Source organism: Camponotus floridanus, unplaced genomic scaffold (assembly GCF_003227725.1).
Source record: "Camponotus floridanus strain SB8 unplaced genomic scaffold, Cflo_v7.5 scaffold2, whole genome shotgun sequence".
Classification (NCBI taxonomy): Eukaryota; Metazoa; Arthropoda; class Insecta; order Hymenoptera; family Formicidae; genus Camponotus; species Camponotus floridanus.
The window spans coordinates 4690775-4714644 of NW_020229325.1; the positions used below are offsets into that span (position 1 = coordinate 4690775).

The 23870-nt window shown below is 33.5% G+C and overlaps 2 protein-coding genes across 6 annotated transcripts; one reads left to right on the plus strand and one right to left on the minus strand.

Moving 5' to 3' along the window:
• Positions 1–1770: 1770 nt before the first annotated feature.
• Positions 1771–21221, plus strand: LOC105255608. 5 transcript variants are annotated; one of them, XM_011264990.3, is made up of 11 exons: positions 1771–2340; positions 5122–5232; positions 9714–9854; positions 11664–12030; positions 13068–13493; positions 14400–14587; positions 18264–18393; positions 19775–19915; positions 20180–20364; positions 20436–20650; positions 20809–21221. In XM_011264990.3, the coding sequence occupies exons 2-11, from the start codon at positions 5161–5163 to the stop codon at positions 20930–20932; spliced, it is 1989 nt and encodes a 662-aa protein (XP_011263292.1). In that variant the 5' UTR covers positions 1771–2340; positions 5122–5160; the 3' UTR covers positions 20933–21221. The 5 variants fall into 5 exon arrangements, with proteins under 5 accessions (XP_011263292.1, XP_011263296.1, XP_011263295.1 ...); XM_011264989.3 differs by lacking the exon at positions 1771–2340 and adding an exon at positions 3353–4002; XM_011264991.3 differs by lacking the exon at positions 1771–2340 and adding an exon at positions 5382–5510.
• A 621-nt stretch (positions 21222–21842) lies between these two features.
• LOC105255606 (dnaJ homolog subfamily C member 22) lies at positions 21843–23862 on the minus strand. The gene is made up of 5 exons (XM_011264987.3): positions 23575–23862; positions 23173–23320; positions 22442–22806; positions 22253–22360; positions 21843–22148 (listed from the first exon to the last, which is right to left on the minus strand). The coding sequence occupies exons 1-5, from the start codon at positions 23860–23862 to the stop codon at positions 21939–21941; spliced, it is 1119 nt and encodes a 372-aa protein (XP_011263289.1). The 3' UTR covers positions 21843–21938.
• Positions 23863–23870: the final 8 nt, after the last annotated feature.

Below are 23870 nucleotides of genomic sequence, written 5' to 3' on the forward strand. Positions count from 1 at the left end.
CTTTTTCTTATTGTAAATATAATCTGAAGGGAAAAAAATTAATTATAGACTATAATTTTAATATTATCCATTATACACATATAATACACAGGTATTGTATCAGAAAAGTCTCATGTACATTCTCATTTTGTGCAACATTTCAATTGAATAAATAAATTAAAAGCATCAGAGGCAATTTTTTCCGAGAAGAATATTTTCCAAGAAATGCTTTTAAGCTTGCTAAATAAAACAGAAGAGACTTTCGTGTGAGTTTGTTGGTTTGACAGCTGACGTGTTCCACGTGCCTTAATTTCGTGTAACAACTTCTTTTTGCGTTTATTATTTCCAAGGTCAGTGACAAATGATTGACAAGTTAACCTAGTCAGCCATCCGGCGAAAAATTACACAGATAAATACGATAAGATTTTATGCAAAAATATGTGGCCTAGGCACAGTTTTTATTTATCGTAGACTTTCTAAATTTTTATTGTGTCTGAAGAAATCTGAAGAAAACGTGACAATTTTTTTAAATATTTCTTCTCTTACATTTAAGAAATGCAATAACATTGGAATCATTAATTCTAACGATGAATTTTTTATTTTTATCTATTTTGAATACATTAGTGAAAATAATAATTGATACGAAAAAGAAAAAGAAAATTTATCTCATACATCGGAGATGTTTCTCTTTTGTAAATAATTTTTTAATAAATTTTTATATCATTTAGCCGGGATTAATTGATGTATGATCCTCTCATTGATCAAAAAACATTAGTACTATAGAATTAATGACTAATCTCAGCGTAATAAACATTCTTTCATTCTTTAGGAGCTAATAGCCCGTCACGAGCAGGCACGGAAACCACTTTACTCTTCGCGCCAACCGCTTCCTCTCGAAATTACAAGCTCCTTCATTGGAAATGCCTACAAATATTGATTCTCAGACGTGGAACGTTCGCGTGCGCGTGCGAGAGTTTACACTTATATCCGCCGCGAAATTTCAGAATTTCTCGAGCAACTTTTCGCATGCATGGATAGCCGTGTTACTTCATTTGTAATGCAATCTCGGATCGCATGCATGCTTTCGTTTTTGCGATTTGTTACTGTTGTCTATCTGTTATTTTGCCTATGGATTTCGTGTATTCGTCTGATTAATATACATGGAAATTTGAAAAAATATGACAAAAACCATAAAAAAACTGTGATAATTGCGGCATCGAAGAGATTGTAACTCGCACACAAAAATCCATAATTTGCAAGAAACGCTTTCTTTGAACATTATGTTGTAATTGTATAATATTAAATAAATTATATATTAAATATTAAATATTTAATATATTATATAATTATATATTAAATATGTGTCTCATACAATTTCTTTGTATTTTGAATTGTAATTATATTTTTTTTAATTCTTGGAACATTTGTCTAAAGGTAAATCAATTTTAAAATAATTGAACAAATATTTTACAAATTATTAAAATATTATGTATATACATAATTTTCAGATACGTGCATAATTATATGCTGAAAATATATTTTAAATTATTATTAAAAATATTAATCAAGTTTATATCTATATTGAAAGTTATATTAAGTTATATAGATATTTTCTCTCTCTCTCTCTCTCTCCCTCCCTCTCTTTAAAAATAGAATTGCAATAGTATTGAAACGAATAATACTAGAAATTTATTTATAGAAGGTTCTACAACCGCTGCCAACTCGAAGTGTTCAGTGACATTTACCATTATCTCATGGCAAGACATAAATTATCTTCGCAATCAGTCTATTGTCATTGCTGCAGCTTAACGACACTTGTCTATGGGAAACACCTTGATCAAGCAATTGGAATTTAAAATCCCGCGCGAAATTAAATTCGTACAAATTTATACTTTCTTTTTAGCTATGCGACAATTTGAATCGCTGTCATCGATATTTTTCTCAGTTTGACGTGCGCTATCGTCGCATCGCTTGCTTTTATTAATCACGCACGATCCACAAAGGAACGGTCAAGCAGAAATAGCATACGCGCTGCTCACCGGCCGATACTCGTCTCCGCACAAGATAGAAGCCGCAGCACTGTCTCCAGATTACTTTAGAACACTTTAGATACAATGCACGATAACAATTGGGAAGTGTCCGCCGTTTACGCGAAGCGCGTGTGTTATACATATTTTCGCAACGCAATTGCTCACAGTAGATCGAGCATAATCTGGGACATCGTCTCGACGTTAATAGGTGGATCATCAATTGTGTGGACGTCTTCGGACAACGTTATGTAAATGTTTTCTCGCGATACTCGACAATTCTAGTTAATATCGACAATTATTACCAGCGAGCGGCTTGTAGTGAGGAATTTCGGTAAGTCAATTTTGAATTATACATATCGGAAAAAAAGTATTTTCTGCCAATATACACACATATCAATATAAAATTTGATAAAATGCTACTCTTAATTTCTGTTTTTAATAAATGTTGGATAGATGTATAAAAGAGATAGATTAGTGAAAATTCGAAGATCATTTTATAGTAGCGACAAGTTTTCTGTATGAAAACAATGGCAAAAATATCTACTTGACTAATAGTACCAAAGTTATCGATTTTCGCTGGATTTGCTCAGCTGTCACGCAATAATCGCATATGATAACACCATATATCGTTGGTATATTGGTATGAATATATTGAGATTCAAGTTCGTGATACGTTCACAATGTTTCAAGATATCGAAACAAAAATTATATCTTACATCGTAGATAAATTATATCTTATATCGTAGACAAATTTTTCTTTAAAATAGAGTTTTTCTATCGAGACATCAGTTTGAGACGACATCAAATGTCAGGCGACGAAGTTACCTTTTAGTAACCTTGACGAATCTCGCAACCTTGAAGAAGCACTGAAACTGATGTCGAGTGCGAGAGAGGATTTACTCAATGGTCTTGTTGTATTTTTAGTTTCAACAGATTTTCTAATTGATCTTGAATAATACATCGAACGAAATCTCTCAAGCACGAATACTTATCATAACGCGCGTGTCGCAGTGTAAAAATAGAATGAAAAACGAGAAGCGACTAGATGAGAAATTTAATTTCGTCTTGCTGCGTGCAATTCCGATCAAATGTTGTTAGTTTTCTGACGTATAAACGGATTCTTGCCGTTAAACTTCTAGCTGGCATCTTATTAATCGTCTTAATCGAGATGATATTTCGCGATTTAACTAATTATAAAAAACGATTAAACAAATAAAATTATTGCAAATGTACAAACAAAATTTAAAAGCTAAAAATTCTATATGTTGAAATTTTAAATGAAGAAAAATATAACTTTATGACATCATTCGGGAGTGAAACAGGTGTAAGCAATAAGCTCAATTTTCGCAACGGTGTAAACATACGAAAATAATTCTTACATTTGTTCGTTGAAAAGCGCACAAATTGACACGAGATTTATTTTTCGGTAGAACTGGAATTAAGCTCGTTAAAATCAAATCCGATTTCAATTCCCGTTCAGAATAACGTTTTTGTCTCGTTGCCAAATAATCTGTCTGCTTTAATCAATTTTAAATCCGCGCTGCGCGTATAAAAGCGAGACGATGCGCGAAGCGCTACAAATCAAGACGCAATTAAAATTTCGCCGCGGGCTTTTTCGAGCATCTGGAAATGCGACGCGGCTCCTGAAATTCGCGCGGAAGTATCCTAATTTTCCATCAGAGTGGCATTGTAACACCTGGCTGAAATTCGCGCCTGCGTGATGACGGGGCCTCGCTCCAGCCCTCATAAGACTTTCGGTGCGAGGGTGCAATTTAAACTTTGGCCCAGTAGTCAATCAACCCCTTGACGAACGGACGATCCGAAGAAAGTCAGTGAGTGGCAAAGATAAATTTAATTTGCGCGACTCGATATTGTTCGCGCAAATGGTGCGACTTGTGCCGCCAAGTTCGGTGCATTGCTTTCAAAATAAGAGACTCGTAAGAATTGCATTTCGATCGTAATTCAAGAATAAGAGGCATCGATTGCGATAAAGGTAATAATTTCAACTCGATCAATGTGTATCTGCTTACCTTCGATTTTAAATATATATGTATATTTAGATATTTAAATACAAAATATCTCACTTATTTATTAAAAAGAAGTTATGTATTTTTAAATTTTTTAGACTTTTAAATTATATTACATTCCAAAAAATATATTATTTAAAACTTATAATGTTATTATTAGAATTTATAACAATATCATTTAAAATTTGACAATATATTTATTAATGGCATATATAATTTATATATGTGTTATTAAGATATAATAGTTTATATATGTGTTATAAAGATCGTAATGTACTAAAATAACTTTCAAAAAATTCTTTTTCTAAAACTTATATAATATTATTATTAAAATTTATATAAGAATATTATTTAAAACTTGATAATATTTTTATAATATTTATATTTAAAATTTGATAATATTTTAAATAATATTTTTATTTGTTAATGATATATATAAGTTATATATGTTACATTACACATATTACGTGAAGATCATAATATACCGAAGTAACTTTTGAAATTCATTATGTACGAAATAATCGAAGAAACCGCGACAAGATTCTATCACTCTAAAAACACCTAATTATACGATATGGATTTAGAACATGCATGGAATAGAGAATATCTAACCGTACAGATATTTCACGAACACGTTTCAGACCATGACCCAGAGTGCATTTATGAGAGTCGGTTGAGTTGAAAAATAGCGTTCAACTTTTATAGCAAAATTTACTTCAAGTGTTTCAATCAAGATTCCAATTCTAATATTCATTGAAAAGTAATACATATTCAAGCAAGAAATCTTTTTTGCAATTTATTCATTAATGTTCAATCGAATATTATTTCTCATTGCACTTTTTATTTGTATTTTGAATACTTTTAAAATAATTGCCAAAGATGATTATAATACTAATTATTTTAAAATTAATATAAAAATTTAATTACAAATTTTTGTCATGTATTTATCATAATAAGTAGATTAAAATAAACATCTGAAACAGAAAAAAAGCTTGAATAAATTATAAATTATAAAGAACGATGAAATGTTAATAATTGAGAGTATGAAGAATGATTAAAAATTCAATTTAATTGATTTCTTTCAGTGTTTTCCGGAAGAGCAGATCATAAACGTGAACACGATCATGGTCTTGAGCGGAACGCTCACAGACTCCAATTTCTTGGCTATCACATCGTTTAAGATCAAATTTAAACCGGTCAGTAACGTATCTGTTCGAGCATATCTATATTTTTTGCAATTTTTTAAAGACTATGTCGATTTTGGCAGGCATGATTTTTCTCGAGATTATGATCGCGTCTTGAAAATATCGGCGATACTTCGAAACAAATGTTATTATTATTCCAGGTGATATCGCATGGAGCGTATATAACACTTATTAGTAACCTCGACGAATTGGCACGCGAGGAATCTTAATAAGCCATATATCGCATCTTAGCAGATTATCGAGGCTTTCCTTCATGTTTGCCTCGTATGGTATGTTGGCATTTGGCCGCTAAATCTGATTGCAAGTAATATCTGTCACATTTAAATACAGTCATCAGATAATATTTAAAACCATTCTCTCTCTCTCTCTCTCTCTCTCTCTCTCTCTCTCTCTCTCTTCCATTATTGCATTTATATAATGATCATAGAAGTAAGAATGTTTAAATAATAAATAAAATTTTCTTTATATTAGTTCGTTAAATGATATAATTTTATTGCATTTAAAAATAATTTAAAAAAATTAGCATATAATATTATCAGTAAGATTAAAAATTAATTAAACTTTTAATATATATTGCATGATGATAAAAGAAATATGAGTTATTTTAAATTATCATAAATGCCATCGTTATCTTGAAAGATAAACAAGGATACACAAAAATTCAAATTATATTAATTATAATTACACAAATTATAAAAATCATTGATTTTCACGATATAAATAAAAGTTCTTTCGCTTTACGAGGGGCAATGTACTCATTCACTTATTAATTAATAAATTATATTTTTAATTTTGTGTCTCGAAATTACAGTTCGCAGAAATTGCGTGCGTGACCATTATTTCGAAAGAGGGTCTCATGTTCCTTTCTGAATTACTGACTAATTAAAAACTGAATAATTTTGATCAAGGAATTTTTTCGCAGTCAAAGAGAAGTTCATATCTTCGCAAACATTTGAGTTTGTTTCAACTTGGGGGTGCCGACCTTGGCACGAAAAGCGTCGCGTCTCTTCGAGACCAAACGATTACAAGCTTGCGTGCTCAATTTCGCACGTCTCACCCTCCGCCGTTCTTATCAGAGCTTTTCTTCTATTATTTGATGCACGTTCCTCATCCATTTCTCGATTCTCGTCAAATAGTCTTATCTACTTATATAAATGTCACTCACGAATATATTCTACAATAGTGCAGTAGTTTAGTGCAGTAGTTTGAAATAATTCTATTTTCCTCTCGAAATATAATTATCATTTTTTGACTTTAATTTTACATTTAACTTTTTTTATAATAAATATTATTTTTGTCAAAACATACATGTAAAAGATGTTTTCTTTAATGACTAAACTTCTTTAACTTTAATGATTAAACTTCTTATATATATATATATAATTTTCTTTGATATGCTTTATTGTCGATTTCAATATCTGTTTAATTCAGATTTTATTTTTAAATATCTTTTGATTAAAGTCCAAAGATCCAAAAGATTTTAAATAGATATGCGTAATGTTGATAAAAAAATATGTACATTGCAGTCTGCGAGATCAATTGTTGCAGATTGAAATAAATAACTTCAAATGTGTCATACACGAATATAAATTACTTTCATCTGTTTTTGAATCATAATTCAATTTCTAGTTTCTGGTACGTTTATTTGCCTCTTTCGTAAAACTCCATAATTAATGACAGACAATTCCGCATTCGAGATTTCGAATAGACATTACGTGTATCATAATGTAATGGTACCATAATGTAACAGAACGACGATTTCTCATGCAGGATAGTCAGTCAATGTCAGAAAATGCGCATAGCTGATAGTCAATCAGACGAAGCTTCCGCCCAGAAACGCTGATCATTGACGTTTCTGCGATGAAGTTGCAGCGGCCAAAATGACGGCCTTATAAATCAGCTTCGCGTCATATTTGTTATCTCGATGTCGCATTGATATAATATTCTTTCGCGAATTTTGTTAATCCGCAAGTGCATTCACATCTAAGATGCACGCTGTTTGTTGGTAATTTTAAGAAATCATAATTATTCAATAAGTGGAGAAAGTTGTACAGGGTGTGGTTTTCTTGTATCTGATGACAAGTTTAATAACCATTTCGATAAAAGTGTACACAGTATACTAACGAAGTTATTACTTTCGAAATAATTTCAGTTGTGTACACAAAACAGGGAGGGGAGACAACTGTATATAATATGATATCAAATTGCGATACATATACTTGATTAATACAGGATTAAGTGATACTTTACGTTGTCAGTGAATTCGACAAAATACATGTCTTAAGCGATGTTGGATGATAGAGTTTCATCTGACGTCATATTATTGAAATTTGTAGCTGCAACCTAGCAAGATATGACATTTACGTGCCGCCGCGACTAATCTTCCGTCGTGATAATATATGGTCGTTTTGATTAATCAGCTGTCCTTATCATTTTCGCGCCGACTCGGTTTTCGAGGAACACGAACGATTTGCATAAACGAAAAATGTCGGCAAAATATTATATAAAATTTGTTGCATTCGACAAGGGCTTTTTCCTCTCTCTCTCTCTTTCTCTCCCCCTTTCTCTCTTTCTGTGATAAACGGCGATCGTTCTTCCGGTCATTGATCATCACGTAGAGGACTATTCCTCACGGCATGCATGTGAACGTATTTTACAGCATCCGATATTGTTCCATACGGTCGGCGTGTTCGCGCCGACACCGACGGAAGCTTTCACGGAGCGACGCAATTGTTTGGATATGAAACGGTCTATTCAGGGGGAGAGAGCAAACACGGGAGAATCGAGCGACGAAAACTCGATAACTGGGGCGATAACTATGTGCCCATTTACCATAGTCGGCTCGTGCCAGTTTCGTCCAACTCACGTAATGAAGAGAAATCTCGAGGCCTCCTATATACTGGGGTCGTGATAGTTATCGCTAATTTCTCGCAAATTCGTCCCGATATAAGCTATGCGTATCTTCTCAAGTTATAGTGTTCGATAACTTAAAGTCAAATGTTCCTTATCAAAAATTTGGTTTCATGTCTTTCATCATTTTTTCTTTTATATTTGCAACTAATCTGAAATTTAAAATTTTATTCACGCAAAGTTTGCTAAAATTAAAGAAGAAAGAGCTTTAGAGTTTTAACAATAAGACTTTGTACACAGTTATCGAAATCTAGTCTTCGTTTAAATATTTTCTTTGTTCTGAAGCTCGATATATTTTCTAAAATGTCGAAGAAGATTGATGAGCTGTATATACATTGGAAAGTTCATAAAATATTGGCGAGTGGCCAAAAACTATACGATGAAAAATTTAAATCGCGTTCTTTGTAACAGCAGCCGAAATAACCGTATGTACAACGCATTTGAGAGATGAAAGGGTGATTTTATGCGAGTATCGCGAGAATGAGATTGATTTTACTATTTGGTTTTACTATTGGAATCGCCTCACTCGCTTTTTTCGTCTAGGATTTGGAGTAATTTCCGCTGGCCGTAAAGTTAACGGCGCGCCGACACGAGTACGAAAGAGAAAAAAGGAATGTTCACTTGATTAGAAACGCCGCATAAATGAACGAAATGGAAAATTCTTCCTTTTGATCGATAGACAGGATAGATATTTATTCTGGAGTATGTTCTCGAAGAGATTTGTGTTATTCTGGTTATTTAAATACGTTGCTTATACATATAATATATAACTTGACACTTAAAATATCTATGCAATGTAACAATAGCACTAAATAAAAAATTTTAAAAATGTGAAAAATGAAATGTGAATAATGAAATAGATTATTTAAAAATGTATTAAGAAATATATATATATATATATATATATATATATATATATATATATATATTATATATAGTTAAATAAAAATAATGAACGCACAAAAACGATGTTATTAATAATAATAAAAATTAATATATTAATAATAATAAAAGAAATAAAAAAAGTACAATTCCTTCTTTCAATTTGAAAAAATTAAAAAATATATAAAAAAATAAAAATAATCTATACATATTGAATTGCTTGCTCAAGGTTTGTTACGTATTCTTCATGATTTCCAACGCATGTGTCAATGAATCGTGGAACAAAAGGAGATGTAGGTCGAAGAAGTGATTCCAACACGCTTTGCCGGAAATCGCGACATTTACGTGACAGGAGAGACGATTCGCGAGCTCGCAGCGATAAAAGTGTCTCCTAGTGCGTTTTAATTTATATTACAGCCTCCACGAAGTACCACTATATTTCTCGGTCAAGCATAAATCTCGACCAAGAAAATATCTCGATTAATGATCATCTATCGATTTTGTTGACAAGGTGTTCTCCTTTCCTGAATTTTACGATTATGTGATATCATCCTAAAAAAAAGGAAAGAAAAACAATTTGAATTACATATCAAATATTTTCTTTTCTTTCTTATATGAAATTATTATCCGCGAAATTGCTTGTTATTAAATTATAATTCTCAAAACAGATCTTTTTCCAGCCTCTTCCCAAATTTCGATCTTTGACGATGGTAGGCGATCGTAGAGTGAAGCTCGTGGCGAGCAATGAAACTACCACGTCGATGGACACCGGCGACAACAACCACGTTGTCTCCACTGTACAACCGACCACCACTCAGCAAGTAAGCTTTCTCTCTCTCTCTCTCTCTTTCCATCTCTATCTCCCGTCGTGGATCCTCGTTTTCATTACGTCGACGCGTATCATCGACGGATCGGTCGCGCGACGTCTCACGGCCTCGAGAGAACGAGAGTGGTAGTCTATCTCGCGAGACTCCTCCGCAAAGTATTGCGAAGCGCGGTATCGCGTATTCACAGCCGCAAAGTTAGGCATATTGTATGATTATTCCGTAAAAACAAATAGATGTTCATTCGGTTGATAAGCATTTATGTGGTGCACGAGGCGCGTATAATGAACAAAAGGCTTCTCCATCGATGTCCTCGAGATCAAAATTGTTGCCGAAGTAAGTTACTCCAATTTTTTGGTGCTTACTGTTAGCAATAAATACATATATTCAATATATGAAGATGATGCTATATATTTTTATAGTGCCGTTAAAGAAATATTGTGTGTCTTTATTTAAATTATTACAATTTTAAAATATCCACGAATATTTTAATATTCTCTCGAACAAATTTTAATTATGAAAATTCGCACAGTCGTAAATTGTGATGTAATTCTTAATGAAAAATTTTTTTTTCAAATCATTTTTTCATCACAGGTATTTTTTGTTGATCTTTTGGCATGAACATAAATTGTGTAATTATTTACGATTTAATTTTCAAAATTATCATCTCATTTATTGAATTCTGAAATTTAATTAGAGATATTCTATTGAGTTTTCTATAAGTTATGATTTTTTTAACCAATTATTTTATGATTTGCGGGATTTTCGGAAGTGCCGAAGAAGCAAATTACTCAATTGATGAAATACATGAAGACGTTCGTGAATATAATAGGAAAACGCGAACGTGGCTTATGTTAGTGCATTAATGACGCATATGTGTATGTACGCACACGAGGCACCGACCGACGTGAGAGCTTAACTGATGTATAAATAGCGCGTTTAAAGAGAGCCGGCTAGAACTCTCTCGCGTGTATGTCTTGTGAGCCCATCAGGAAGGCGCGAGTCGCTTTCTGAGGAGGATCGCGCGACTGGAGCAAATCCAGTGATTGGAGGCTGTGTGTGATCGACGTCACAGAGAGATCGAGATTGCGTAAAAGGAACAATTCTTTTCGAAGTGCGCTTAACTTGTTAATCGCATCTTCGGTATTTGCGATATTTTGAAATGAAAAATTTGTGATGTGAGTAAACAAATGTAAGATAAACTGTAGAATCTTCGTTAATACACACCGTTTATGATATACGTGTTTCGTAAATAGAGTGTTTATTATTATAGAGAAGAGAATATCTAAGTAAACCAAATTGTATCTGATAATCACAAATCCACTGTGTCCAGTGCAATTAATATTAGATATAAATTAATATTACATATTGTAGTATAAATTCTTCTTGGATGAAATTATATCTTGGCAATAATTAAAGAAAGATACGGTAAAGTTTTAAATATTTGGTTGTGTATTTTCTAAATTAAAGAACAATATATGCTATAGTTAAAAATTAAAATAATTGTATTTCTGCTGTATTTTAATTAGATGCTAATTTTTGTCGTAAATATTAAATTTAAAATTTCATTAAATTATATAAAGCTAATTTTAGACATCTTATAAATTTAAAGATACATTTTAAATTTAAATAACAAATTTAGGCAGTGATAAATAGAAATGTAATTTACTACATTATTGAATTTGTGATTAATTGAATAAAGTTTTGAGATGAAATGCAAGTTGAGACACGCATATACAGTTCGTGAGAATTTATTATATTTTTTCTCTCGAATATAATATTTCTATCATTTTGTGCGTCCGATAGAAAGTTCGACGAATCCTCGAGGAGCAGGCGAGGTGGCAAGAGAACGATTCACGTAGACGCGTTAAGTGCACATCGGGCACTACTTGCTGCGTGGTTAACAACTACAGTATCATTGCCTCTAGAGGCGAACTCGCTCGAAATAACTGCACCGTGAACGAAACAACGGCGACTAGCGTCATCGCCAGGAAACGGGCATCGTCGATCGTCAACGGGAGAATCCAGTCCAAGGAAGAGACTGCTCGAACCGGCATTCTCGCCCAAGAGGAATCAAAAGGATCTAAGAATATATCGAAGGATTCGACAAGATCGAGAGGCATCCAGCGAGGAATAATCAAGTCCGCTTCCGTTCCGAAGGATTTGAAGGAAAGTACGTTGCATAATTTTTAAAGATTGTATACATTGCATAATTTCTAAAGAATCGAAATCATATAGTATCTTTTAGAGAATATTTTTTAATTTTTGACACGCAAATAATTTTCAATATTCTTCTTTTATTTAAATGTATAATTGTCGTTTTTAAACATAATTTCGAAAAAATTTACTTAACTAATAAGAGTGTTAATATTCTTATTCAATATTTTAATATCTTTACGCCAAATTATACGCAATTACGTTTTGACAATGTAAATTTTTTCTTTGTTAAATGATCTTTAATGATCTTTAATGATTAATATTTGCAAAGAATTGTCGTTAGACTGTTGTTTGCATTTTAAATATGTGCTAATTTGCGATAATTATTTTTAACGGAAACATTAACTTTTTTGTACTATTCATACCTTTTTAATGACTACATATAATTGTTGAAGCAACAACAGTGACCTGAAGTTTTGTATTTCATACTTTTGTATTTCATATTCTTTTCATTACTGATAAAATAAAAATTAATGGTAATTGCATTTTGTAATTTCCATTTTTTGTAATTTAAGAATTGCAAATAAAATAAGGTGTAAACAGGATCTTTTTATAATAATGTTAACGTAGTATACTTTTGAAACTAAACATTACAAAAGTAAATTGACTAGAATAATTGACTAGAATAATTGAATGAGAATGTTAATAAGAAAACTCTTATTTCATTAAACACAAATTTAATCGAATAAATTATGTAAGGAATGTCATTTCTTTTAAAAAACTCCTACTCAGAATTTATCGGTTCAGACTAGAACAAAATAAAAATAAAAATTTGACATCATTTTTAATAAAGGATATGAAGAGGATAATGAATTCGCATGAAATTTTCACGCGAACAGCATAGTATTTGCAGTTTGCATAAAGTAAGATATATCTTACGACAATCTATATGTGCGAATATCTGCACGCCGCTATGCGTCTATTTAAACTCGCAATCAACGTGGATGTCTTGCAAAGTGACACCGACCAAATATAGAACTGTGACTCGTGTAGGTCTTCCAGCGAGAGAGAGAACATTACAGCGGGTGTCGGGGGAGGGCATCTTGAAGAGATCTTCCGCCTTCCTGACGAGCTTAGCGCATCATCCCTCCAGCAAGCTCGCCGAGAGGAACTCCCTAGACGATAAGTCGACCAAGTTTCTCAGGCCGACCGATAGCTACGAGCTCCACGGTTCCTCGTCCTCGAGATATTCCGGGTTAAAGGAATATTTCTCGACCCTGACAAACGGCGACGCTCAAGTACGTGTTCTACGGCAATCGCCCAGCGTTCAGACCTTGTCTACGAGCTGGAAGAAAAAAGGCGTCGGAGTGAAGAAATCGGTCTCCTTTAGCTCCGACACCAGCTTCGAGGAAAAACGTGCACCGTATCGAAAGACTGCCGTCCACGAAGCTAAGGTCTATCGCAAGGGCGTGCTTCAAGGTAAGTTTTCAATATTTACTCGATGAATTCACGAATTTTGCTAATAAAGATAATTTAGATAGAAAGTTTAATATATATAGTTTATAATACAAATGTATAAAAACTAAAGTTTTACTTCAGCAAATAATACTTCAATAAAAATGTATTCTTTCTTCTGTTACTGTTCTATTATTTTGCTTAAATAGTTAATTAATACATTTTATATTGTTTTATTAAAATAGTTAATTAATAAATTTTCTATTATTTTATTTAAATAGTTAATTAATACATTTTTAAGATTTATTATGGTTTTCTATACAAACATGATGTAAAATCATTGATTATCGTCATTACATAAGCAACAATGACTTGTTGAGATTTTTTTTTACGTATATGAATTTCTCATGTTGACACGTGTCACGTTTATTAGCGCCGGGAGATTGATCTCAATTGTGATAAAGTACACTAACTGATAAGAACAATATTTGAATCTCGATAAACTCTCGTTCTCGTTTCACGTTGGGTCAAAGGGATCTCACAAGAGTATCGCTAATCAATGTTTTAGAATTTAGCAATGCGTGACATTTTGATGAATTGGAAAACAAATTGTTGATATATATTTTACTAGAAATTTTGATTTAAATAAAATAAATGTCTATCTAATTTAATAAGAAAGATAATATTTGTCTAGAAACGTGAAATATTATTTTATAAGACAATTTATGACCGTGAAATTTAAGTAACATGCCAACTCCAAATTGTGCTTCTATATGTAGAATAAGATTATTTATTCAGTAATAAACTTCTCTGATACACCTGGGACTGATGTATTAGTACTCGCTGCGCGAGTCTAAAAGCTTATCCGCGCGATTAAAATGTCAGTCTTGAAACATTATAAAGATATCATGACGAATGTAAATTACGCAGATCGCGTACGCGAAGAACCGATTAAGACAAAAGTGCCACCCTCGTGGGAAATACCCTCCGGGGGCCCTACGGCCCTACTGAGGGCTGCCAGAGAGGCGGACGACACCGGTCTCAAAGAGATCGTCGCACAAGCCCGAAAAGTAGGACTAAAGGGTATGGATGTCAACGTAGTCGACAGTAGCGGCAGGGTGAGTAGAAATTTTCTAATTAATCTCATTAGTCTCTAATTGCCATCTCTCGCGTCTCGTAATTTTAAAATTACTTTATAATATTCACGATATCGTTTATAGTTTCAGCCCATAGCGAAGGTAAAATAATAAGAAAATTCAATATATCGAAGTTCCGAGATTGTTAGAAAAAATATGAAAGAAATATTGAAATTAAAAAACGAATAAAAAGCTAATAAATATACATTAAAAAGATTAATTTAACGAATTGAGAATCATTTGCCGAATCGAGTACTGTGTGCGCTCGAAATTCTCTCCAAATTGCACTATCGGAAGGAGAGATAGTCGTTTGGATTACGCTAAAACGAATCCGACGGATTGGAAAGCCGGCGGCAATCCGTAATTAACTGCGCGCGATTCGCGATCGATGAAAGTGCAATTAAGGCCGAGCAAGTCGTGCGCGACGCCAGAAAGCAAATTTCGCCTTCGAATGAATCTATTTTTAAATCACCTGGTTTTGTGTACGTATGTGTATGTAGGAAGGATTCCTGTATCGATGCGCGCGAATTTCGCTCTTCGAAAAATGCAAGCATCAACGACAAGTCCCTATGGGCCGTTCGACAATTGATTGCCGACAAACGGGAGTTAACTGCAGCGTGAAGTATGGAGATGAACATCTTGTTTTTATGCTCTATTTGTTCTCTTTTTATTCTTTCTATTAATTTAAAATATAGTAAAAAATAGAAAGTTTTTATATTATTAAAATAAAAAATTATATATGCAAAACAAGATTTAATATAATTGTTCTAAAATAATTTCTCTTTTTATTTTACAATATAAAACAATCATTTTTTTACTATATGTTAACAGAATTTATAATATTTTGTTTTCAATCAATATCATATTAATAAATAATATAGTAATAATTTAATAACAAGAGTATCCAACGTCTTTTTTGTGCAACTTCTTTTTCGATTTTATTAAGTTTTTCTTAAAGAAATTTACCTGATTAATTTAAAGAGAATTCGGTTCTCTCTCTCGTTTCGTGCTGCTTGGCACTGCGGGACTTGAATCAGATAATCGGCGTAATTAGTATGGTGTATTTGAAGAAGTTTTCTAATTACTGACGAAATTCTATGTAATTAGCCAGTGTGTTTTTCGGCATACAAATTTAAGGTAAAAAATCGATCTGACGAAACAGACTCGATCATTGACAGTCGGTGATTTTCCGACGAGGTAATTCCTCAAGAATTCCATACTCGCTGATGGTTTCATTAGCGTCTACGTAGAATCCCCTTGTACACATTGCTCGTGGAAAAGTACCGAATTGCTCGTCGACATTCAACTCTGCGACAAACCAAGCGTAAAATCGTACCCTGAGAGATATAAAATTACCACATTTCGAGGGCAAACATATGATATTACCATGGAAAACGTAGGGAAGAGTATATTTAGCGAATCTAGAATTACTTATATCAATAAAAATTTTAGTCGCGCGAGCTTATAATTATACATATGGATTTTTATTAAATATTTAGTAAATTTAAAATGCTTCGTTGAATAAGCTTTAAAAGCGACAAATTTTCTCTCAATTAAAATAAGCATATTATTTTTTAGTTATAAAGAATGTATAATGCGTAATAAATAATTATACAAAACATGAAATATCATTTTAATGCTTCTGCAACATATTGCTTACTTGTTAGCGCACTTTGTGTACATTGTACCATATTTAAATGCGAGAAATCCTGAAGGATAAATTTCGAGCGCCAGAAATGAACGCGAGCGAGTAGCTCGTGAAGAGATATTAACAAACAGCGTAATCAGCCTTGTCTCGAAGGATGCATTTAATACGACGAAAATTTAATGTCTCGCAATAATAATTTGCATTCATTATTATCAAACGACTTCGTGCGAAAACAAGACGAGACAATCTCTTGGAAGACAACAACGCTGTAAATTTCGCTCCTCGTTAAATTTGTCATAATCCAATATTTTAGACTGAAATTACGGTTTTTTCAAACTAATCGGTGCTTTCTATTACGTTCTTGTAGACGCGTAATCTCGATCCTTTACGGGAGTTCTCCCGCTTTGTGTGACCGCATTCCGTATGTGATGTCGCGCAGCAATTAAAGTCCGGATCGTCTTTTTCTCCCTCTAGGTAGAATGCGGTTGTCCTTCGCGACAAACGCTGCATTAAATGTCGGAACGAAGGGAGGCATATGGATGTTCCGGGTAATCGTCACAGATAATCCTAATATCGCGACTTCTAACGCGCACGTGGAACGGGAAAAAAATGATTGTGAGTTGTCACAAATAATGTCGCATCGAGAAATTGCGATCTCGATCTCGATTGGTTGTATACGTATATTACACGAGACGGTTTATGTATCAACCCTGAGATGACACTAGAAAAATTCTCGAATTTCTTAAGCGAGACGAGATAAATATTGACGATGATTCAACGAGGATCCGTGCGAGGTTAACATGCGATTTATAGAAATTACTGAAACAATAATGATGTAGATTCGTTATTTATTATGGAATTGTTTTATTTTTATATTAAGCTAAGTTTAAATTAGAGATCTATGATTAGTAACAAAATTTAGAGCAGAATTCTATCTATAATTTTAAGTGTGTAATATTTTAAAGATTACACACACAGAATACACGTACCAGAGAAAACACAAGATATAAAATTATATATAGAATTGTGTCCTAAATTTTTTTATAGAAAAGCGAGAAAGGGAAAGAAAATAGCAAAAATGTTATAAAATCGAAATGCTAAAGAAAGAGTTAAATATTTTTCGGATACATAAAGTAGCAGCCTTTATTTTTTAATCATTTGAAACGTTGAATAATATTTTTTCTATCTTTAGATAACGAAGAATAAGAACTATAAATTTATTTTAGAACATTAAAAATTTAAAAGAATTACAAAAAAATATATAAACTAGTTAATTCGCTCTTTTTAATTGAAATGGACTAAAAAAACATTGTATATTTGCCGATTTACATTTACGATCCGCGCATCGTCTTACAAGCAAATGCGTCTTCTTCCAACCGTTTGTTGGCGTAGCTCATGTTTTAACATCTGTTTGTATACTGACGCATGCTGACGCAAGCAAAGCAATAATATTCCAACGTTCAATAGCCACTTAATAAATTGATTCTTAGCGGATATTCCATTGTGCATCTCGATGTCGACGACGGTAGCAAACAATGGCGGAATGAGAACATCTTCCTACGAGAGAACATGTCATACATTTCAACACTCAAGATGTAAAACATGATTTTTACTTCGTTTTTTCAATATATTTGCTTGTCAATCAAAAATGTAGTAATAACTGAATAATATTTAAAGATAGATCCTACTAAATACTCGTACTTTATAAAAAATATAACGATCCAAAAAGATTGCTTATGCAAAAAATTAATTAAATTGAAATTAATAGACTCGAATTTTAATTTAAACTTTGATTTATCCGCGCTTAAAGTGATTTAAATTAAATGGATTAAATTAGCTATGGAATTTCGCGTGGTTTTTTTATGTCATGGTCAAATGCGTGAAAGAGACATTGGCGATCTGGAGCAGAGAAGCCGCAGAGTGAATAATGTTTCGCTCGAAACGCGAGTTTACATAATCGAGCGTGCTTTCGATGTAAACTAAAGCAGGATTATTTGTTTACGATTGCAGACAGCCATAAGCTACATGGCTGGGAACGGTGCATCGACAATGCTGGAACTGGCGCTCTCCTTCGAAGGCGTGGATCCGAATCTGCCCGACAACGAGGGTAACACGCCGCTTCATTTTGCCGCTCAGGCCGGTGAGTGTGATCGATTATGTTATGAATAATATCGCGTGATGAATCAATGTCTCGTGATACCGTAATATTATGCATGATGCGTATAACATGAGCGAAATGTCGATGATCCGTTAAGAATTAACTAATTTTGTGATTCTGTGATTTTACAGAATCTCATAATTTCTCTAAATCATGATTTGGAATCATGATTATAATTTCTATAATGATATTATTAAAAGTACAATATTATTGATGACTTGCTATTTTGTATATTGCTTCAGTATTTAAAACTTAAATCATGAAAATTTCAGATGTGTTTTTCCTTTTTCGTTATCTTTTTGAAATTCAAAATATCATCTTTGGCAATTATTTCCAATGTTCCAAAAATGTATCTGGCAAGATGCGCAGGAATAGAGCTGGTTGCGTTTATTCATAGGAAAAGTTACAAGAATAAGTATTGCATCAATCGACTCGCGAACGTAACTATCGGTAGGCGTCAAAGATGATGCATTCCAATTTTCGTAGGAATCTTTAAAATTTATTTATTTTCGAACATCTCTCATTCTCTCTTTCTCTTTTCCTCTTCTTCCACCCTTTTTTATAGCTGGCTTAGAACATAATTTATCTCAGTGTTTATTTCTGCTTCTTTTCCATCGCATAATTATCCCCTCTTAATAAGTGGTAAATGGCAGCCACGTGAATAGAAAATAGCTTTATATACATCCGTTGTCGAATTAACCATAAATAAAAATATAATAAAATAAAGTTCAAGGAAGTTCTTGTTCACGTTTATAACTCAAGATATTTACAATCAAAAGTAAAATTAAAAAATAATGAACAATTAAAAGCTATTAATTCGCACATTTTCTTTCGTTTTACATTTTATTTTATAATACTGTTTATTTCTTTGTTATATATATATATGTATACTTTTTTAATACAATAAAGTAAAGTATAATACATACATATATCACTTTGAAAATTTAAAGAAATAATGATTTATACATTTTGAAAATAAATATTTTCAATCATATAATCTTTTATTTGCCAGATTTTTTTTAATACCCTAAGATGGTCTATTATGTTATATTTTTACGTAAATGAGAATAATGTATAGTGCAGATATAAAAAAGCGTCTTTAGAAAATATTGGGAACCCGATATAAGTCTAATGCCAAATCTGCCGACAGAATTTTCTTGTCGGCACAGGGATCCCATCGCGTCACAGGCGCCGAAAATAGCCAGAACATCGGAGCATTTCACGTGGCTTCGCGATGACGCGTGCCGTGAAATGTTTCGAGCCAAAACATCACGAGTTATGAAATATATTAGGAATCGCGCGCGAAAGAAAAAACGACACCGATGATGTCAATACATATTCCTTGTCACGTGTCTGCGGACAGGACAGACCGAATGCCTCAACATCCTCCTGCAGAGATGTCCGGATATCGAGGTAGATGCTAGAAATACCTTGGGTTTCACGCCGCTTATGAAAGCCGCCCTTCAAGGCAGAACCAAATGCGCCAAGATTCTTCTGTTTGCTGGTGAGCTCAAATTCAGTGCTATTTTAATTAATGTTAATATTAACTTTAGAATTTATTAATTAATAATTTATAAATACTATTTATAAATAATTTATGTATATTAATCCCCTATAGAATTTAGCATTCTCTCTCTCTCTCTCTCTCTCTCTCTAAATATCAAATATTATAGAAAATATAATTGATTACACATGCTCTAGAATATTTCTTAAAACTTATTATCTACATATAAAATGTTATTTAAAACTTATTTTCGTCAATTATTAGGTGCAAATCCTACATTACGCGATCACGGTAGAGGTTTGCGTGCCGAACAGTGGGCAAGATTCTGTGGTAGATATATGTGCGCCGAGGTGATTGAGAGATTCGCGAAACATCGTTTGTTGGAGAGGACAACGTCCTGTCGTTGGGGCAGCGAGCCCGAATTGGCTGCGAAAATATTACAAGGAAAAGTGCGTTGCCATTTAATCTTCTGACAGCATCTCCTTTGCGCGGAAGACATAATCTTACGTAAATTATACAGGTGATACCCATACCTGCGACGCCTCTACCGCAACCTTCCTCAGGATTGAAGTCGAAAATAAGAAAAGTATTTCGCACTACCTCAAGTCCAGATCGAACTTTCTCTCTGGTATCACAACTCACCAGCGCGGCTCTCTGCGCGAGTAGTCCAGCTCTGCCAAAACCATCACCTGTTGTAAAGAGTCTTCTGCGACCACTGAGTGTACCTCAATTAAGGTATGATATTCATTAAACATTAAATAAATTAAAAATAAAGTAGTCTTATTATTTGCATAAATAACGTAATATATTCTTTATGCAACTTTCAAATTATTTATAAAATTTTAAATAACTTTGATATTTTGAGAAAATTGTAAAAGAAGACCATTTTTTAGGGTGACATTGGTTTCGCCGCAGGATTTCTTGGAGAAAACTTCGGAAAAGTACGGAACAAATTTTACGGATAAAATTGAAAATTCCATCGCGAAACCGCTGCGCTCGAAAAAGAAGAGCAAGTAGTTTAACGCGAAGCTATCGCGAATTCGAGCTGCGTTTAGTCGCTCGTTATGCGTTGAACAATCGAGAGGAAAGATGACGCAAGTATGCTTGACGTAAGACAGCGAGATGAAGATAGTGAAGTCATCTATTTGAGATCATTTATGTGTTACCCGATTTCACTATTACCTATAATCAAACAGTCGAGCGTCATCCGGAACCGCGAATCTTTAAGTAGATCTCATAGGTTTCCCGGTTTTACCTCGCCAAGAAAACATTAGCGATGCATTTCTCGGATGTGAATGTTCGCGAAGATCAAAGATCCTTGAAACTCGATCGCTCTCGATAAATCACGATTATCAGTCGATTTGCTGTTTGAAGTGTTTTCATATTTATGATTCGTGCTCAAGATTGTTTTTGATATAAACCATCACCACGGTCGGATAACAAATATTCAGGAGGGTCGAATTTTATTTTTAGTTTAAGCTTATAGGATGAATCACGCAACGTGATAGAAAAAGAACGAGTGCGCGATTACAAGAGATTCTGTGAAATTACGCTGAGAATCACGTCGATGATCGTGATACTGGAAGATCATCAAAAGACTTCCCTGCCTTCGTCGTTTTACTGATAAATAATTTCGATTTTCTTAGGAAAAACGCAAATGATCTCGAAATCGAAGCGAACTCGAGTAAGTTTTACCGGTTAAAAATTAAAAAAGTTAAAGAAAAAAAGAGAAAAGGAGAAAGTGTGTGAGAGAGAGAGAGAGAGAGAGAGAGAGAGAGAGAGAGAGAGGAGAGAAAGAGATGATTGAAGATCGAACTTGTGATTATCGCAAGTGTTCCTTTAACTTATAATACGTTTTACCTACAAGATTTTATATCGCAGTTATTGTCAGATGGTTGTTTAAATAAATGTCTTATTAATCGACTGTTTGATTGGATTAATTATTCTATTGTATTTCAGAACGATTATATTGGAAATATTTTTTGGTCCATTTACTAATCTTCGAATTAATATTGTGCACGGTTTATTCATCAGAACGGCGATTTCGACGTTGCCTGCGATTCTTGGCCTGCGACAGAATTTCGTACGCTTGCTGGATCTCCATGAATTTTTCTTGCGCCTTGCGTCTTTCTTCCTCCGATCCTTTAACTTTATCGGGATGATTATCCCTGGACAGAATTCTCCATCGCGCTGTGACTTCGTTCTGCGAAGCAGTTTGCGAGAGGCCTAGAACCTGTGTTAAATTAATAAAATATCAGTTTTATTTTACTTATATATTTTTTTTTATATTTTTCTAAAATCAAATTTGATAAAGTTTCATGAACGACTATATTCGACCTTGTAAGCGTTTATTTCGCCTCGAGGATCTGTAAGATCCACCAGTTGCGCCCACGTTGCCCAAAAACCTTGATGTTTCGCCTGGTTCCACGTGGCTTCCAGACTCGCCTAGCGCACAACAAAAATAACCGCACATACAAGAGATCATTGTTTAAAGTTTCAAAGTCTTGATCATCATCATAAACTCACCTTGAGATCCGTCCATATAGGCGAAGTGAGAAAATGCTGTATCGCTTCTGACAGTTTGATTTCCTCACCTTCACTATCTGTGATAACTGCGTTGAAATACAAATAACTACCAATAAGGGCGAAATAGAGCATAAGAGCTAAGCTTAACAACATCATTCGCCAGAGAAAACTCCGTCTCTTTTTCGGTTTCAGTCGCCATTGTTTGCTGAAAGTATCGAAGCTCAGGCTCGAAGCGATCACCATAAGAAAGATCCACATGGTATCGTCGCCGATATAGTACAAGGTCGGGTAGAATAAATAAGCAGTAGCAAGTGTTATCCATATCGAACCTTGTTCTCTGCCAATGTTTCCGACCGTCCATACACCTTTTGAAGCATTAACACTGAATAAAAATTCGCTAAAATGTCTATTTTTAGAAAAATTTCTTCTAATTATTGATATTTTTTTTTTAATAAAAAGAAAAAAATTAAATTTGAAATATCGAATAGAAAAAGCTCTTTTGCTGTACAAAAATTTAACAAAATTTGCATGAAATAAAAGAGATTTGCTTTTACAATACTTTTTGTTGATTCCGGATGATATCATACATTTTTAACGAGCACTTTGTGTCACTTGCTATCGCGGCTTTAAAGTATTATCGTTCGAAAAAAACGATAATTTTCAAGGAATACGCGATAAAAAAGCGCACGATGCATTGTTAATATTCGATCTTTTTTTAGTGCAATTTTTACCTAGCGCGATCACGGCTGGTATTAATGTCAACAGATGCCTGAAATTAATGCCATATATTTCCTCCTGCGGAATTGCGCTATTGAACAATTCGGCCCACAAGTAAGCGACGGCAGTTTCCGCTGCAAATCGCACCGCGGAAAACGGCGGCTGTAAGCAACAAGTTCAATTTCGTCATCAGTTTACACAGCTTTCAATCGCGAATCGCACACATATACATTTGTCAATTTCGATTTAACGAGGATCGTATTACTCAATGTCATCAATTCCTTGAATACGGACAGCGTATGATAAGCCATAATCAGGAAAAATTAATATTAATGGAAATTATATAGATATTTCAAGAACAACAACATATCAATCGTAGCGATGGTTCTATATATTTGCGTGTCGAATTTATTTACCTTCCGATTAGTTCTGACTTTTCGCTTAAAGTCTTCGATAAACTTCGGGTCGTCATTCGCATCGGCCACGTACGCAGGTATTCTGTAAATATCTCTGAGCCAACCGAAACCAATGTAGCCACCGAATGTGCTGATGTATATGAACGCCTGGTCGTCTCTACCGAGGTACACGTGATGCGCTCCAAAGAACCCGCCAAATAGCCATAATAAATAGGCCCAGAACTTTGATTTTACTTTCCTGTCCTCGCTCATCTCGTTGATCAGTCCATTTCTTTTTGCTTTTCCCATTTTATTTT